General features: G+C 40.4%; 1 protein-coding gene across 6 annotated transcripts in view; it reads right to left on the bottom strand.

Moving 5' to 3' along the window:
• Positions 1-18953, bottom strand: part of LOC143284656 (E3 ubiquitin-protein ligase HUWE1-like) — a 108045-nt gene that overhangs the window by 34120 nt on the left and 54972 nt on the right. For 5 of the 6 annotated variants that reach the window (XM_076591557.1, XM_076591562.1, XM_076591560.1 and 2 more), the window contains exons 32-55: positions 18109-18243; positions 17333-17461; positions 16535-16630; positions 15936-16050; positions 15335-15459; positions 14746-14889; positions 13663-13781; positions 13217-13304; positions 12415-12530; positions 11917-11968; positions 10722-10881; positions 10011-10146; positions 8787-9027; positions 7580-7772; positions 6763-6921; positions 6135-6283; positions 5118-5324; positions 4319-4606; positions 3554-3848; positions 2549-2679; positions 1849-1945; positions 1332-1487; positions 667-803; positions 71-182 (exon numbers count right to left, since the gene is read on the bottom strand). In XM_076591557.1, coding sequence (XP_076447672.1) covers positions 71-182; positions 667-803; positions 1332-1487; positions 1849-1945; positions 2549-2679; positions 3554-3848; positions 4319-4606; positions 5118-5324; positions 6135-6283; positions 6763-6921; positions 7580-7772; positions 8787-9027; positions 10011-10146; positions 10722-10881; positions 11917-11968; positions 12415-12530; positions 13217-13304; positions 13663-13781; positions 14746-14889; positions 15335-15459; positions 15936-16050; positions 16535-16630; positions 17333-17461; positions 18109-18243 — 3580 coding nt within the window. The remainder of the gene's footprint in view (positions 1-70; positions 183-666; positions 804-1331; positions 1488-1848; positions 1946-2548; positions 2680-3553; positions 3849-4318; positions 4607-5117; positions 5325-6134; positions 6284-6762; positions 6922-7579; positions 7773-8786; positions 9028-10010; positions 10147-10721; positions 10882-11916; positions 11969-12414; positions 12531-13216; positions 13305-13662; positions 13782-14745; positions 14890-15334; positions 15460-15935; positions 16051-16534; positions 16631-17332; positions 17462-18108; positions 18244-18953) is intronic. The other variant, XM_076591559.1, reaches the window with a different exon arrangement.

Below are 18953 nucleotides of genomic sequence, written 5' to 3'. Positions count from 1 at the left end.
AACTGACAAGGACAAAATAATGCACACATTCTCCAACTCCCTCCTCCGAGATGTGAAGCCCCTATCTCACCTCCAGCTGCCTGCATGTCTTCCAGCTGCAATAGGAAGTCATCATCCTGGTTCAGGGCAGCAGAGTTGTCCATCTCCTGGTAATCGTCATCATCCCCTTCCATGTCCGAACCCTGGCATTCATGTCAACATGCCCTTACTGTTAACTGTGCATAATCAGAGGACTACACAAAGAGTCATCATGTTCAAAGAATCACTGTTCTTCATTATTTCCTTTCACTTCATGTTCAGAATTATAAGTCAATGTGAAACCAATAAATTCAAAACAGAGGTATGCAAAGCCAAAGTTTGACAGGACCTTAGTGGATGGTGAAAACCAAAAGGTGATTTTTATTTTTTTCTAACCAGCGCTGTTCTGTTATGCTGATGCTTGCACCATGTGAAAATTGGTGTCTGATGTTCTCACTTCAAAACAGCCACAGCTTTTTTTTTAATTATCTTTCCATCAATTCCAATTTACATAAACTTTCAAAGGACGTTTTCATATTTCTCCCTTCACCAGCTTTCTCTGACCACAAAAATCTTTATTTGCAAGAGCAATGTCACCCATATCTTGGATGTGTGATAAACAAAAAAGTAACACTTCATCATACTCACCTCTTCATCTTCATCTCCTTCATCATCTTCATCATCATCATCATCGTCATCACCATCCTCCTCCTGTTCGAGCTCATGAAAGTCATCTTCATCCTCTCCTTCAGAAGGGCTGTCAGGAGACTCGTCTAAGTTTGGATCTGTTAATTCACAAATTAACATGAAAGCCATAAATATAAATTCAAAGACAAGTTCGTTTGGGGCGAAAGAACAGGATATATTTTAATTTGCATTAAAAAAAAATCTATTCCTTATAGTAAAGATAGAATAGATGAATGCAGGAATTAAAAAAAAAAAAAAAAAAAAAAAATGGATACTGGTACCTGGACTGATACCAAGCCAAGTGCTGCTTATCAGATGTTGTATAAATTTTCTCTGTAATAATAAACTGTTTTCCCAAAACAGTTTTGTTAGATTGCCCCCCTCATTTGCTTCCCCTTCCCCCATAAAGTGCAGCTGATTATTTCTTCAAGATCATTTGCCATAACAGTATGTTGTTGGTGTCGGACTTTCTCACCACTTATTTGACTAAAATTTTGATTACCTAGCATGACATAGTTGTACTATGGAGATGTGCACACTCACACACACGCAGATCAATGAATGTATGATAAATGCTTTTGTGCGACAGTAGTGGCACAGAAAGGAAAACTGGCATTACCACATACCTGCACGGTGAGAATGGTGATGTAGACCGTCATCTTCACCATCCGAAGCTTCCTGGTTGTGAAGCTGAGAGTTGTCTTGCTCCATTTCATCGTCACCCTCAGCTGCCATCACATCAATCATGACATCCTGAGATTCCTCTTGGCCTGGTGCTTGTTCTGCAGCACGATACAATGATTATCAGTCTTACTGTAAGGCAGGACTGAATATGGACAGCTCTGGGTACAAGCTAGGGCAGAAGTCTTCCCTGAACTTCACCGTTCAATTAAAAATAATCCAATCTGTTCTGTTGTATATGAATTACAAATACTGAGACGAAGAGAAGGACATCAGTTTATATTTACCTAAACAAACATAAAGGAAATATTAAACAAATAACGTACACACACATATTACACTTTAACTTGCATACCTTCTGGTTCATTTTAGCACATTCTAAGCACATTACAAAATGCAAAAGCATACTATTTTTAAACCTTTCACTTTCTCACTTTCTCAATGCTTCAGTTTTAAGTGTACCTGTGACCATTGTGTAATCAGCCAGAACACCCCCTCCTGACCGTGACTCTCCCTGGAAGATCTGCTGCACAATCTGGTCCAGCTCCGTGTCCGAGTTCTGTCCACAAAGGAGTATGCCTCAATCAACCATAGTTCTGTCTATCCTGTTCACCTGATTTCTCTACAGTGTCAGTCTGTGCTACAATCACACCTATTCGTCTGTTGATATACTTCTCCAACCTGCTCCCTATTCAATCAGCATGCTTTATGACAAGAATGACAATCTGTATAATTGAAATTCAATATATGTAAACACTTTCCATGTGATCATACACGCTTCAGAGAAGACAGTTCAAAGTAAAGGCAAATGCATAATATAATGGATGACTGTAAGATGAGCTGCGAGACCTACAATCCCAAGCAAAATAACTTGGTTTTCTCCGCATAGGCGGATAGTAGTTTGCACAGCACAGGAATGTCAGACCCCTGCCGGAGTCTGCACAAATGGGTCACGGTTAAGTATGTGTTAAGTAACTGTTTTCCTTTTTATGTACCAGCTCACATTCAGATAATCCAGAAAAGAAAGTTGCTATATTCATAATGTACACTTATTTCAAGATTAGACACAGAATCCTTGGCAATCCACACTGTATGCCAACAGGATCTACTCTGACAGCGAAGCAGCCATCATGGCACACTGTCCACAGAAGACCATGCTTACCAGGCTGTCGGGATCTGGCTCCACAATGCTGTGCTGGTGTGTGTTGTCCAGGTCAGCCTGAGCAGCTGGGTTGTCGGTCACATCCTGGATGGCAAGGTTATCCTCCCCTTGACCCACTTCCTCTTCTTGCACTGCAAGTGCACATACACACATTACACAAACAAACACATGACAGATCTGAAACTAATGATAAAAGTATGTGTAATTAAACTAATGATAAGAGATTTCAAATGGTACGAACAGCTCTCTCGTACATACATGCATGTGTGTGTGTGTGCGTGCAAGTGTACAATTCGTGTTCATTTTCAATATTCCACATGCTATGGCTGTGGTTAAGTTGTCAATGATCAAAAGTATATAGAGTCATAACAATAATGTACATATATTGGACAGGTGCAACAGCTGAGTGGTTAAAACGTTGAACTTTCAATCTGAGGGTCCCGAGTTCGAAATCTCGTAACAGCGCCTGGAGGTAAAGGGTGGAGATTTTTCCGATCTCCCAGTTCAACTTATGAGCAGACCTGCTAGTGCCTGAACCCCCTTCATGTGTATACGCAAGCAGAAGATAAAATATGCCCATTAAAGATCCTGTAATCCATGTCAGCGTTCAGTGGGTTATGGAAACAAGAACATACCCAGCATGTATACACCCGAAAGCAGAGTGCGACTGCCTACATGGCGGGGTAAAAACGGCCATACACGTAAAAAGCCCACTCGTGTACATACGAGTGAACGTGGGAGTTGCAGCCTACGAACACAGAAGAAGTACATATACTGAAACAATTATTCCATGTATTAAAACAAACAGATTCACTGTAATCATAATGATAATGAATATATATTGAAAACAAAAGTCACATCATCTTTCTAACAATAAAATTCACCATGAAGACTGGAGCATGGTCACCAGCATCAAAATTCCAATGCAAGAGAGTTAAATACACACACACACACACAATGACCAAGGGAAAAACAGTAACTTTAAAACTCAACACAAATACTGACTCAGATTTCTCATGGTGGTTTCACTGGAGGTGGCGGGGTGGGTGGTGCCTCCTTGGTCTTCCTGAACAAACGGTGCTGTGCTGTCACCCCCAGCCTTGGTCTTCATCAGCTGGCCGGGCATGTTGTGGGCACGTGACAGCGTTTCCAGTGGCTTTAGGGCTGCATTGACAGTGGCCGCCATGTAAGGGGAGGAGAGGTCAAGGCTGTGTGGAACACGTGCCAGATCAATGACCAGACCTTTGCGGATCAACAGCTTCACCATCACATTACCCTGTGCCTGCTGGTTCTTGAACATCTGGAGGAAATATCACCATTTTTTTAGATTGAGATCATAGGTCTTAACCTGAAATGGCTTACTTTAAGTCACATTAACGACACACACTTACCTAGTGCCCAACTTTAAAAACAATGGCTTACTTTCAATAGCCTTTACAAAACATGCAAAACACATAAAAAATTAAAAAATCTAATATATATATCTAGACACACAACTGACACTGCAACAACAAAGTGGTAAGTGCAGTATACTTCCAATCCAAAACTCCGTAAGGCCTAAGGTTTGGATCTTGTCAATGTCTTACTGGTTGAGAATGGATCTACCTCACACACCAACAGAAGTATAATTCCACTGATACCTGTACTCCCTTCTACATTCACACAAAGCATTCTTTACCCCAAAGGCAGCTAGACTGAACAAGGCAGGACTAAATCAAGATGTTAAAGTACAACATGTATGTGAGAGTCGCCCAACGTTTTGATGCTTACAGAGTTGGAGATGGAGCCAGACGGGGTGGGACATGCCTCCATGATGGTGCTGATGATGCCCACCAAGGCCTGCACTCTTGAGTGCTTCTCTGCACTCTCTGGCAGGCCCAAGGCACGCTGCAAAGCAGCCTTCACTTCCGACACCAGGGTGGTTTGAGCCTCAGGGCAATGGTTGCAGGAAGCGATGCTGGCCAGAAAGACACGGGCCAGAGCAGGGCAGTCCTTGTCGCCAGCCGTCTGGCACTGAGGCAGCAACTGGTCCAACACAAAGGCCAGAAGGGAACAAGCCTGCAACACAGAATCACACCCATGTAGGGAGATCATTATTAGTCCACAGCACTATTCGCAGCTCAGTGCAAAATCTATCAGCCAGTATACCGAGAGAAACTTTGACAATCTTAATGCAACTGGCCTTCATACAATTCTATTTTGCAGCATCATAAGTATCAAACTGACGAAATTTTTCTAATTCAAAGAAAATAATCTAAACAATAAGTAAAGAAACAGTTATTTTTACAATAAAAACAATTCAAACATAAACAGAAATAGTCCATCAATCAGTGAAAGAAAAGAAGTCAAATGTTAATGAAGAGAGAGAGAAAACAAGTCAAAAACACACTGGAGTCTGTGCGCATTAGCAGATTCCATATTCGATATCTACTTGCAGAAATAGTTGGTCGATAGCAGATGAAAGATTAAAAACATAATAACGTTCAGGATAATCATATCAACTGAAAAAAAACAATATGTATCCACTACGTCTTCACACATCACAAGAAAACTCTTCCAGAGAACTCACCTCTCCAAGAAGATCAGACTGTGATGCTTCATAGGCGTACTGGGTGATAAGCTGAGTGCAGTTGCCGTAAGACTTGATCACCTCTGACAGCAACCGTAAGATGGCCGACTTGGGAAACAGTGGCCGAGCCTTCTTGTCATCCACTGGCTGCTTGTCTTTGCTCTCCTTGTCCACTGATTCTTGATTGGCTGCTGATTCAGACTGGCTCTGGAAAATGAAATCCACAAGGTAACTGTTCTGATCCCAGATCTTTTTTCTGATGTTATGACTATGAATGTCTAGAACAGCTGGTGCTTTACTCTATCAGTATAAAAACAGAAACTGTTGTAAAAACAACTAAGTGTTCCATTTTCCCTATTTTTGTCATACATTTAACCTGCTGAAAATCTTGGGGTCTAGAAACATGTAGCATGTTTTGTTTCACCTGTGTCAGAATGCCAAGTACAGCATTTTTGTAAAGCTAAACAATTGCAGTCAATGCTTTCCACAGTAGTTGCTCTCTTTTTCTCTGCATAGGCGGATAGTAGTTTGCACAGGACAGGAATGTCAGACCCCTGCTGGAGTCTGCACTAGTTGGGTCACGGTTAAGTATGTGTAATTAAACAAGTATTGTGGATTGCCAATCTTCTATCTTTATAAGTATTGTAAAATGCCTATCTTCTATCTTGATAAACGAGCATTGTAAAATGCCAATCTATAAGACTGTAAGAGAAAGGAAATCTTCTATCATGGGCAGATAGTAGTTTGCACAGGATAGGAATGTCAGACCCCTGCCGGAGTCTGCACTAGTTGGGTCACGGTTAAGTATGTGTAATTAAAAGGAAATTTTATATAAAATCAAGCTGGAATTTTTTAAGAAGAAGAAAAAACAGTAGAATAAAAGAAAAGTATTTTCTATCAACCCCTATGGAGACATGTTAATGTGGAAACTTCAAGCAAATAGGAGAGAAAAAAATGGGCAGTAACAAGACAAAATACACATGGATAGTGTGTAACACAACTTGGTTGTTCACTCACAGCATTGTCCTCCTCAGCAGGGATGTCTGAAGTGCTGTTCTGTACAGACAGAGCAGCACTCTGTTCGCTGATTGTCCTCGCTGCGTCAGCCACAGCGTCCTGAATGGCTTCAACCAGGGTCTGTGGGGGCTGCACTTCTGATGTCTGAGCTGTTGACCAAAAAATTCATGCCTATATACATCTATTCACAGGTGCAGGAGCTTTGTGTGTGTGTGTGTGTGTGTGTGTGTATCAGTTAAATGCATTTTAACAAAAAGTAATGTCAAAGATAACCTTAAAAGTAAGAGTACATGTACATGTGCATGTGTGTTAGTCAATGTGCAACATGCATATGCCACCATGATCTGTGCATCTGCAACTATGAAGTTGAAATACACACCAATAACAAATGCAAAAGCAACTGTCTTTAAGAATATTACTTATTCTAATCTACATTATTCACTGCAATATGATTGTTATCTTAATCTAAATCATTTACTGCAATAAAATTTTGTCAATTTATATCTTCTCATAACATGTTTATAAAGTAACAATAGACTGAAAAGATCAGCACACCAACATTCACTACAATCAACAGCACATTTTCCTTCATTTCCCTAAAATGAGAGAAATCAGATGCTGCACCGACCTTCTTCCTGTTTGCAAGCATGTTTGACCACCAATGCATTGAGCAGATCACAGAGAAATTCCTTGACAGAGGAGTCCATTGCCAAGTCCACCATTTTCAGACTGGAACACTTCAGCAGCTGGGGTGTGGCAGGCCCAGTGAAACGAGACTCGTCCTCATCTGCATTGAAGTAACATAGTTAATATCTGGATACTGAACACAGAGATACATGGTAAAGGTTGGGAGAGAGCAAACAACCCCTTCCATTGACAGATTAAATAAAACAACAAAAAAACTGACAGCTATGACGAACTGAAGATTAATATTACAACCTACTGGACTACACCCTTAAAGAGAAGTTTTCCTCTTGCTGAGATTATGACTTGTCTTCAGGTGTGGGCCAGGAACTGACTGCCTTTTAAAACTAGAAAATCAAGATTTTGTATCATTGATACCAATACAAGCAATCACTACTGGTATACTGATTGTATGATAGTGTACAAGCATAAACTCTTTCGCCACCAAGTTTCTGTTTGAAAAACATTCTCCAGTGCAAAATATCTTAGACTCAAAGCTCTCATTCACACAATTCAGTGTATGTAAAAACAACACAAAGGACTTTTTCACTTCAAATTTGGTCAGGGGGCAAAAACAAGTTAGTCATTGTTCTACTGCCTAGGGAAACTGGCTGCGGCTGTCAAGCTTTGTTACAATATGATAAATGGTGCTTTTAACATGACTCCTTGATATCCACTGAAGTAGCCAATTGCGGTGAACTGTTTGGTCGACTGAAGTCACCTATGGCAAAGAAAGAGTTAAAATGTTGCTTCCAACTCACCTCTCTGAATCTTGGCCTGTGGAGGGAGAGCAATTTGCAGGGAGTCACGAGCAACATTCACAAAGAACTTGGGGCATCGGCAGGCTGCTGGTCCCAAGACACGCATCACGTAATGCATCTCCTTTGATCCCACACTGCCATTCCCCACACCGCTGGCACTGGAGCCGATGCCCGAACAGGCACTGCGCATCACCTATTGATGACACAGTGATGGTTACATACTACTTCTGGGGCCAAGGTGTGATGCAACTAGTGAGTGTACAGATGCAGGATTTACTTGTTTGCTGCAGCACCTTCACTTTCACACACTGTTTTCAAAAGGTCATCTGAATAAAGAGCAGTGCATATTATGATTTAACTGTAACACACACAGCAATTTGGAACTGAGTGTGATTTCCGACATATGCTGAAGCTCACACATAGATTTTAGCCACATTCCAGTCACGACAGTTAAAAAAGAAAAAGGATCATTTTGAAGGAAGACGTTGCAGCTAGAACATTTACATTACATTGTAAATTCAGAGAAGTCTTTTTAATAGCTTTAGCATCTTCAACAAAACAGTTTCTTCTAGCTGGTGTTTTTCCCCCTGTAAATTATATGAATCAAATCTGATGTAAATGCTATCAAACTCAATGCTTAAGTCTACACAAACCTGAATCAAGTCCAAGACATTCAACTTAACTTAAAAGGTAATTCAATAAAACTCATCCAAGCAACTGAAAAAAATGTAACAATCTATTGTAATGTGGAGTGATAGCCTAGAGGTAACGCGTCTGCCTATGAAGCGAGAGGATCTGAGCACACTGGTTCGAATCATGGCACAGTTGCCAGTATTCTCTCCCCCTCCACTAGATGGTTAAGTGGTGGTCTGGACGCTAGTCATTCAGATGAGACGATAATTGAGGTTCTGTGTGCAGCATGCACTTAGCACACGTAAAAGAACCCACGGCAATAAAATGGTTGTCACTGGCAAAATTCTGTAGAAAAATCCACTTCGATAGGGAAATTTTTTTTTTTAACTACATGCAGGAAAAAATACATAAAAATGGGTGGCGCTCTCAGTGTAGTGAGGCGCTCTCCCTGCGGAGAGCAGCCTGAATTTCACACAGAGAAATCTGTTGTGACAAAAATTAGTAATACAATAATACAATAATTCATTAACATTTCACAGAACAACTCATCTCTTCAACCACAATTTCCTCTCACCTTCTCCATACAATTTCTCAGAGCTACTGGTTCATCCAGAACGTGACGGAAGAGCAGTGTGACAAGAGACAGGAAGCCAGGGAAGCTGACTGACTGTGTCAGGTTGAGCAGCATGCGAGGACCACCAAGATGAGCAAACAGCACAGCGTGACTGTGTTCCCGAGTCAGACGTAGCACCAGCCGCAACAAGGCATGCAGAGTTTCCGACTCCACTGGGATGCTGATCAAGCTCACCAACGACCTATCAACAAGGTTTCATAATTACGAATAGCCCACTGGGTTCCAGATCTGAATTTACTACTAACATATTCAGGAGCCATGCTACCATGGGTCATAAGCATTATGCACCTGATCCATTGTTAACACACAAACAATGCACACACACAAAGAGGAAAATGAAATAAAATAAATAACAAGTAGAACATGGTTTAGAAAGAAGAAATAACTTGCAGTATCAAGACTGGTCATAAACGAAACAATCCTGCATTTTCAGTTCTATTTGACATGAAAAATTGTCGAGCAATAAGTGGATACAAATAAAATGATGTGCATTAAAGAATAAATGCCTGCCATAATTTTTTTTCCCCATCTCTCAATTCAACTCATTACAGGGCATGGAACCCAAGTTCTGAAACCTCAAATCGATAACCCATATCACAGTTACACCATGTTGGCTGTGTGACTGCATCTGCATCTGAAAACTGCATCCTTCCTTTTTAAGGACTGGATTAATCATTCTTCAGAAAATAACAGCACAAGCAGAGCTGCATCTGTCTTTTAGCAAAAGACATAAAAGTGAAAATGTAACTGGTCTGAAAGGATTATTTTGATTTGGTAGAAATTCGAAGTCCATTAAAGAGGGGCAAATCCTGAATGATCTTTTCAAAAAGTGCTCAGCTTTCCTCTTGGCCCTTCAAAAGGGAAGTGCAGTGACTGCAACCAAAGCAAGCAATAGCCCTTTTTCACTCGGAAGACTCGTTAGGCTTGTTAAGGTTGCAAACTCAACACATGGCAGCATCGGCTCCTTCAGTGTGGTAATGGCCTCAGGCAGCCAATTACAGAAATGCCATATCAGAATCCTCATGAGCACCACATGGATAGACTATCACACAGAATGCTGTTCCCCTGTCTTTCGGAGTGATTCTTGCATGTGCTGGCACAGAACAGGGCATAGACATCCATTCACCAGCAGAAACAGGTGACAGTGTAAAATGATGCAATTACCTGATGATGGTTGAGATCTGGTCCTCACTGAGGCCCACCAGAGTGACAGCTGTGTCAGCCATGCTGTCCTCCACTGGGGCTGCTTCTGTCTCCATCTTGCCCTCCTCCAACTTGCCTGATGGTCCAGGTGTAGACTCTGTCCAAACATCCATTGCTTTCACGTTACAGAACTTAATGAACATTCAAGTTTCACCCCTATCACCGTAACTTATAAACCCATACTCTTCAAATTATCTATGTTTGAGAAATTCTAAATCAGGCTTTCTGCCATTTCAGTGTATAAGATCCACTGGGAAGATCATGCACATCTCAAACTTGCTCCGTCTGGTGTTTCATATAGATGAATAAACCTAATTTCCAAATGAAAACAATAAAATGGATATCTTCTATCAAAGCAAAACTGAACTGGTTTTTGTTAACTGAATGTTTCCTGATATCTGGTCAGAATGTGTACTTCAACAAAAACCACAAATATACATAGACTAGTCTTTTTATTCTAAAGCCCTTACAATGATTCTTGCCTATAATCATTACTCTCTATAAATTTTAACATCAAAATCAAGAATAACAAAATCCCTATCAGATCCAAACAGAACACAATATGACACAGCCCAACTTAGCATTCTATGGGTTGGACACATCAACTGAGCTCACACACACACACACTCTCTCTCTCTCTCTGTGATGACAACAGACAGCTGCCAACAGTACCTTTTGATCCTCCTGCAGCTAATGCACTCAGTGCCTCAACAGTGCAGGTTGCAGGTGCTGCTGCTGCTTTCTCCCGCTCCTCCCTGGCAGCAGCTGCCTTTTCATCAGCGGTAGGAATAGACAACATGACTGGTCTGCGATTGCCCGTCTCTTCATTCAGCTGTCAACGGAACAGGAAAACAGTCACAAAGGAAATTTTCTATCTAAAATTGCGTTTAAGTAACATACTTACCGTGACCCACTAGTGCAGACTCTGGCAGGGGTCTGACATTCCTGTCCTGTGCAAACTACTATCCGCCTATGCGGACAAAATGAAAGCAGCTACGGCCGATAACCTCTCGGAAGTCAGTAACCTCCCCTGTGCCCCCCTGGCTAGCGCCTCTTCTTTTTCTTTTTTGGCTTAAAAAATTTGCTTTTCTTCTAAGTGTAGATGTAGATGTATGTGTAGTGTAGTGAGGTTTGGTTTGGTGTGAAGTAGTGGTGAGGGTCATGGCATGTGTTTTGGTTTGCCATTTTCAAGGTCTATTCAAGAAAGTGACTTTTCGCAAGTCAGGGGGGCAAAGGGGAGGTTACCTACTTCCGGGAGGTTATCGGCCGTAGCTACTTTCGTTTTCTCCGCACAGGCGGATAGTAGTTTGCACAGGACAGGAATGTCAGACCCCTGCCGGAGTCTGCACTAGTGGGTCACGGTTAAGTATGAGTAATTAAAAGTGACTTTTTCATGATTTGATGGGGAAAAAGAAGAAAAAAAAAGAACGAAAATGGGCTTGTGTGTGTGCACATGCATGCGAGTTCACATACAAACTGAAAATATATGGGTGAGCTGGAAATGAAAAGGGAGAATGGTTAGGAAATGTCAAGGGGGAAGAAACACAGAAACATGATCTAATTAACAAACCTTAAAATTAACTGGCAATCAAATAAACAACTTATGATATCAACACTTACTTACAGATAATTACCTAACAAAGGTTATGGTATTCTGGCCACCAAAGAAAATGCATTTGAAAATGAAGTATGCCATCATGAATACTAGCGAACAATGGGATGGTATTAAAAAAAAAAACAACCCATAAATAATTTTTTTCCAAAAAGCCACATCTCTTCACCCACACAGCATTCTGCAAATCCACACGGCACTTTTTTTTTAACACTAGTAATCAAGCAAGACTGTTAGCAAACAAATCAAGCTTACCTGCACCATGTTTGTGAACTGCACACAGTACTTCCTTCTTCCAGCTTGGAACCTGTGTCAAAAATCAATTTATCTAACATGTCTATACATGGAAAAGAAAAGGGGAAAGGAAGAAAAATAAAATGATTGTCTTAAAAAAAAAAAACCCAGGTTAAATCCACTGCATTGTTCTATCACTTTCTCACAACTTGCTTCAAAGCTGTACAACCCATCTGAACAAAAATAATCAACTCTGCTGTTAGCATAGAGATAAATCAGGAATGGGAAATAGACTCACCAACAGAGTTAAATCAAAGAGTAATGGTCTTATGAAGCAGAAGAGACAGAAGTGACACAAAGAGAAAAGAGAAATAGTGAGAATGGGGGGAGGGGGGAAAAAAAAGAGAGAGAGAGAGAGAGAGAGAGAGAGAGAGAGAGAGTGTGTGTGTGTGTGTGTGTGTGTGTGTGTGCTAGCATACTATTGTGCATGTAGTGGTAAAGGAAGGGAAGAGGCTATACCTGACAGAACTTTCCCCTGCCATGTATGCATCGTGAATGGCCTTGTTGTTGCCGATGCTGTATTTACACCAACGTCCTGTGCTGTCATCAAACCACTTCCACAGGGAACTGCCAGCCTGCGCAAACATGTGCATCACTCTTTATTTCATCCTTTTTTGCCTATTACCACCTTCATTACAGAACATAAAAGGTGCTATCTGCAATACAAAACAGAAAATATAGATACTTGCTTGTATAAAGGATTTCCTGGAACACTTTTTGATATCTAAACTTCTACCTCAATATTTCTTTCTTCCAGAGAACAAGACTCAATGTTGAATGCTTGAGCCTTTTAAGCAATAAAAATGAGACAGCTGTGACCTGATGAATTCAATTTTCCATATCAATAATCAAATATAAGTTTGTAGGACAGGTGTTGTTCAGGCCCAATATGGCATAAGTCAGATCACATTATTTTTCTATGGGCAGTTTTTGATTCAGTCCTTTACCACTCAAAAGACAGGAAAAAAAGAAGGAAAAAAAGGGGAATACGTGACAGATTTATAACAGAGAGAAATGAAAAAAAAAAATGAAGAAAAAAAAAAAAAAAAAAAAACCCACAAAAAACAACAAAAAAGATTGTCGTTTCAATTTGCCTTGGCAATACCAACATCTTAGTAACTGGTAGACACTCAGGAACTGATATTCTCAATAACTGTTAAGACTTTACAGTCACCATATACCCTATCACTGGCAATAACAGGAATGAACAATACATCAATTGATGTTTCCACTAAACATAATGATCACAGAAAAGACTCACCCTGAGGATAGTTGCCTGTGCCTTGCGTTGTGATATCACAGCAATTTTTTCAAACAAGTCCAACAGCAAGAGCAGAGGAGCCATCCACCTGTAGTCAAAAGAAAAGCTACTCGGTCTTTTACCCAATATCATCTAGGCACACATGGCAATGAATTAATATAATGAGCAGAAAATTTAATTATACTACAGACAATGAACCCAAGGTTTTCAAAGTGAGATTGACAATGCATACAAAATTCAGGCCATTCTCAATTACTATAAAAGTACTTCATCCTTAAATAAATCAAAGAAGTCTTGATAACCCCACCCAAAACTGCTATGAAACAGTCTTCAAAGAAATGTTTATAAAGTGCTTGTATCAACTATCCTACAAGTGTGAAGAGAGATAGAGAGAGAGAGAGAGAGAGAGAGAGAGAGAGAGAGAGAGAGAGCAATCTGTGACTGACTTTGGGGTGGAGCAGGAAGGGGTGATAGCCAGGGTGTGGTGTGTGGAATGGAGAACAGTGACCAGCAGCTGCACCAAACTGCCCTTCTGTATCGCCTCCGCACATGGAACGTTCATGTCCTGAAATGTGAACAACTGGTGCCATCACAGCTCAGTACAAACAGCTAGCTCAAAGTGACAGAGTATACCTAATCTAATTTATTCTTGCATGTCACAGGCCTCATTTATAAGGGTTATTGAGCAATCAACTTGTGTGTCACTGGCCAAGATCCTTACTTCTCAAACTCACATTTTGCACACAGACAACTTCCAAGGTCCATTATGTTTTAGACATGCTCATCCTTTTAACTATATTGATGAGCCTCGAAGATAGATAATTATATAACTGAACTCGTTTGGGAGCACTTGGTTTAACTGACACTTGAACGGAAAAAAAATTGCAAAGATTAGAATATAGTCAAGGACTCTACTGGATTTAACATGTTTGTCATAGCCAGATAAAATCAAACACTCGATGAATGACAAGTCCGAACTGCCGCCTAAACAATCAATTAAGATAGTTTGGATGTTTTCTCAAAAGCTTCTAGCATGGATGCAGTCCCAGAACATATGTTGTACGCTCCCCTGTGTTTCTTTGCAGAACGTGCGTTTATGTAAATTTGTGCCTGCCTATGTGTGCGTATGTGTTAGGGTAGCTGTTAGATACACATGTATTGTTAAAATGTATGTACGCAGTGTGTGTGTGTGTATGTGCGCGCGTGTGCGCGCGTGTGTGTGTGTGTGTAGTCATAATTTGGTGTGTGTATGTAACATAGATGTAATGTTTTATGTTAACAAAGCGTTTTTGTAAAGCACCTAGAGCAGATTTCTGGATAGTGTGCTATATAAGCATCCAGTATTATTATTATTATTATTATTATTAGATATTAAGTGTCCTTTTTTTTTTTTTTTTAAATTATTATTCCTGTCACAATGATTTGCAAAATGCAAATTTTCAAGTTTATTCTGTAGAGATGAATGCCAAGGAAGGTTACAGATGTTCATGACATACATTTTCATGATACCAGTGGATTAACAAGTTTACCTCAAGGAGAAGACTGAGAAGATGTAAGCGGACCCCAAACTTGAGGGCCTGCTCAGAGGAAGTGAGTTTTTGGGCAACCTCCTGACTGCTGAGCTCACAGTGGTTTGTAGTGATGTTTAGCATATGCTCACAGCACATGCGTACCTGTTACAAAACATTCATAAATTGGTCATGGTGTTTGGCAAGGAGTACAGATAGTTCAACATGTCAAAAAGTGCTCTTTTTAAGAAGTGAGCCAATGTAATTCTGGGTCACTTCTTTCAGTCAAACAATACATTTTTAACTCATTCTTTTATAATGTTTTGGTAATAAGACAAAGGGAGGCATAGACATTCATTACATAAACACAACCAAGAAACAAAAGGACTGCACTCCACAGTTTTTTTTCCACAGTTTGCTAACAACACATTTCTTTTCATCCACAACAATTTTACCATCTGAAAAATATTTTTCTCTAAAAAAAAACAACACCACCACCAAATGAACTTTTTTCTGACCATTGTTCCACTTCCTGTCTGATCAGCCATTTGAACTGTTTTAATTAAGTAGTTCAGAAAGACCAACATGAAACCTGGTGCCATACACCCACCTCCTCCACAATGGTGGCCAGAGTCTTGTCTCTCCACTGACTTCCATTGCGTTGGGTGACAACCGTCAGTAAATCACACACACGGTACACAGTTTCCGGCAGCATGTCCAGCAAATTCAGGCAGCCTGACAACACAGACATCGCATGATAAAATGACGTCAAATATATCCATCCACTATTTCCTGTATATTCTAGCCAACGAAGAAGGCAATCACAGTGCTGGTTATGCCACTGCCATAGTCATCACATGATCACCAACTTACAAGTACAGTTACTTCAGTCTTGAATTGCACTGCACTGTACTGTATTGCACTGTTAATACCTTGATTACAAATGAAAGCAGAAAGATGCCTGACAAATGCCTTGCTAAAAGAGGGAGTTTCAATCATCGGAAATCCACTGTAATTTCCTTACGAAGGATGCATTGTTGATATTACTCTTTTCTTCTTCTTCATCTTCAAAACAAAGTGTTCATTTTTTATTCTTATTTACATAATTTGTAAGCATACAGATTTTTCTGTTTAGTGACAGTTTCTGGATCAAAATTAGAAAGCCTTTATTGAGGGGCAGGTGGCACAACAAGATCTGTGAAATGTCTCACCATCCAGCATTCCCTCAGTGAAGTCATCCAACACGGACTTGTCCAGGGGATCCTCCTTCTCCTGTTTCTCCTGCTCTTCCTCTTCCTCTTTCTTCTCTGAGGCAGACTGGTCAGCCTGACAACGACAAGTAAGGGCACCAGGTTGACACAATACGATATGTGACATTGAAACATCAGGTTTATGGTGCATTTCATTTCACATGCATGTATCTGTGTGTCACTATATTTTTGTTAGCAACATGTGTTCAAATTACACCCTACTTTTTCCTTTCCCTGCAGCCTTCTGTAACCACTTTTTTGCTGTTGTTTTTTACATAACAACTGAAAGTCTCCACCATGCAGGCAAGATCTGATTGCAATTGTGTTGTTGAGAACAATAGATAAACAAAACATCCCTCCTCCTCCACTCACAAAAAAAGGACACATGCATAAAACTAAACAATACCATGACCCACCTCACAATATCTTGTTTATTACACAGTATGTGGAAAACAAAACCTCTCCACATGATTCCACTGGAGATGATACATCCCTTAATGCCTGGTGTGAAACATGACTGATAAGTCTGCAAATCTACAGTCTATCCATGTGGGCCTTACCTGATCAGTGGACATGACCACACTCTCTCCCAGTGACAGTGCAATAGCCCTCATCATCTGCTCCTCATCAGTCAGGTCCACCTCCATTCCCAACACCTGCAAAATCATTCACAGCTATTGATTTTTTTTGTAAAAAACATTCAGAGAGAGGAAGAAATAGTCTGCAAGAGAAGTGCAACCATGTCCAAGCCATAAACAGGAGGCAATAATGAAATAGTACTCAAATCAAATCAAATCACTCAACCCAGAAGCCCAGTCAAGAACAAATCAAGTGACCCCAGCCCATCTTGTTGCTCAGTGACAGGTCAACCAACTTGGAACAAATCATCCTTTCTGTCACTCTTCAATGTGCAGAGTTTCTTTTTCATTGTCTGCTTCTTAGTTGAGAACAGACGAATGAAGCACAAACAGGTAAAATTATATGGCTACAGAATGCAGGAGTCCATAGGTTAATGAGAAAAAAAACAAAAAGTGTAGTTTGGACAAGACCAAAGAGGACTGGCAAGATAAGTTGCTGACTATATGACGAAGAGGAAACACAAAGGACTAAGTTCACGCATGTGAATAATGAATGGCTTAGCTGGGACACATCCAGGAGGCGTATCTTGCAACTTATCAAGTTTCTTTCTTTTTTTTCCCCCTGCGATGGATGACAGAAAAGGAAATCTATCTCAAATTCATGTCTGGTAACATCGAAAGAAAGAAAAAAAAATAGGAAAGAAAAAAAAGGCAAATTCAGATTACAAGTGCACACACACTTGCATGCCCACCACACATATTAAACAACAAAGACATTACCCTGGAGGGATCATTATCCACAAACGCTGGTGGAGGGTGGGAGAGGATATAGTCTGTGGCTTGCTCCAGTGTTGTAGTGTTCATCAGGGCATCCATTGCATGTGCCCGTGTGAAGCCCATGTCCATCAGCTGTACACATACCACCCATACCTCTACACTCAACATCTACAGTCACACTGTCACTGAACTGTGAACAATCACTTCAGATTAATGTGTCAACTGTTTCACACACTTCAGCCAGTTAATGCTGCCACTACAGACAGCTAATATAATTTTATGCAATGCTTGTTTTCTCTTACATCACAGCAAATGAATATGGCAGTTCACTGAAGCTATATGACTTTTTGTCCTTTCTCTGTCTTCACTTTCTGTTGCCTTGCACCATGTCTCCTTAAATCAACAGACCAGTAGATCGTCTATGGCATACTTCCCTTCTCAGTAAGTTATCTATTTCAGTTCACATGGCATCATATAACTTAATTTGCTTAACAATTCTTGAATGTCGCAAATCTAGAAATCATCGGATTTTTAATAGCTTATCTCTTTCAGTGCTGTAATGACTGGTGCCAGACACTGTGTGAGGGTTAAAACATACAAGCTATTGCAAAAGCATGTAGCCAGTTCTTTTTTTCTTCTTCACCCACCCAAACATTTCAGGCACACTTTTGTAAGATTGTCAAAAAAGGAGAGGAACCTAAGATTTTTTTTTTTTAATTGCTGCCACTGCACCCCACAGTACAACCCGCTCACTGTAGTGCTTGTCTCTGCAAACCAACCTGCTGCAAGTGTTGCGGGCTGACTTCATTTTCCAAAGCCCGTCGGTCACTCCGTCGGGAGGTTGATGCTCCTTCCGAGGGCCCCGGCTCAGAAGAACTCGCTGCCTCCTCTTCCATTTCCTTGGCCAGCTGCTCCTGAACGCAGCGTCATAGATGAGTCAGTTCAGTCATTGCCAACAGTCCATCCCTTTCTAAGCTTTCTTTTCCCTTTCAGGTAATGTGCATATCAATCCTGGTAATATCATCTGTATCACCAGTATGTGTGACAAGACATTAAATGAAATTCCACCTCAGCTGCTGACTTCAAACCATGTCAACAATGTGGATAATCAAACTATCAAACTACATGCTAAGCAGAATGAACTGTGGATGGAAAAAGCATGCGCGCGCACACACACACAAAACTTCCAAAAATGTTGCTGAATCTACTTTTTACAATCCTGTTAAATTTCATTATTTAATAAAATATGGATTTAATGTGGTTTTTATATACAAACTTATCACAATGCTCTCATATTCTCTCTTGTGCAAGCACAACAGAAAGAGAAAGAGATAAGAGTGGTGGTTATCTTGGTCTATTTTATCTTCCTAATACTGTAATAGTCCACACTGAAAAGCAAGACTAGCTCCAAGATGTTTACTTCAGCTATTCTGAGCATCCCCTTTTTTAACAGTCCTCTTCAAACACTCCATCCCTGTCTAAGCTTTTCTTTCACTTTACTTGAAATGTATGAGTATCACTATTGGTAATACCATCTTTATCACTTCTCAAAAATATAAACTTTAAGTTTAGTATAACATGAATGCAAACTGCACTTTTCTGGGTGTATGACACCTTGTCTAAT

This window comes from Babylonia areolata, chromosome 8 (assembly GCF_041734735.1).
Source record: "Babylonia areolata isolate BAREFJ2019XMU chromosome 8, ASM4173473v1, whole genome shotgun sequence".
Classification (NCBI taxonomy): domain Eukaryota; kingdom Metazoa; phylum Mollusca; class Gastropoda; order Neogastropoda; family Buccinidae; genus Babylonia; species Babylonia areolata.
The sequence above is the reverse complement of the archived record's forward strand: the minus strand, read 5'-3'. Positions and strand labels throughout refer to the sequence as shown.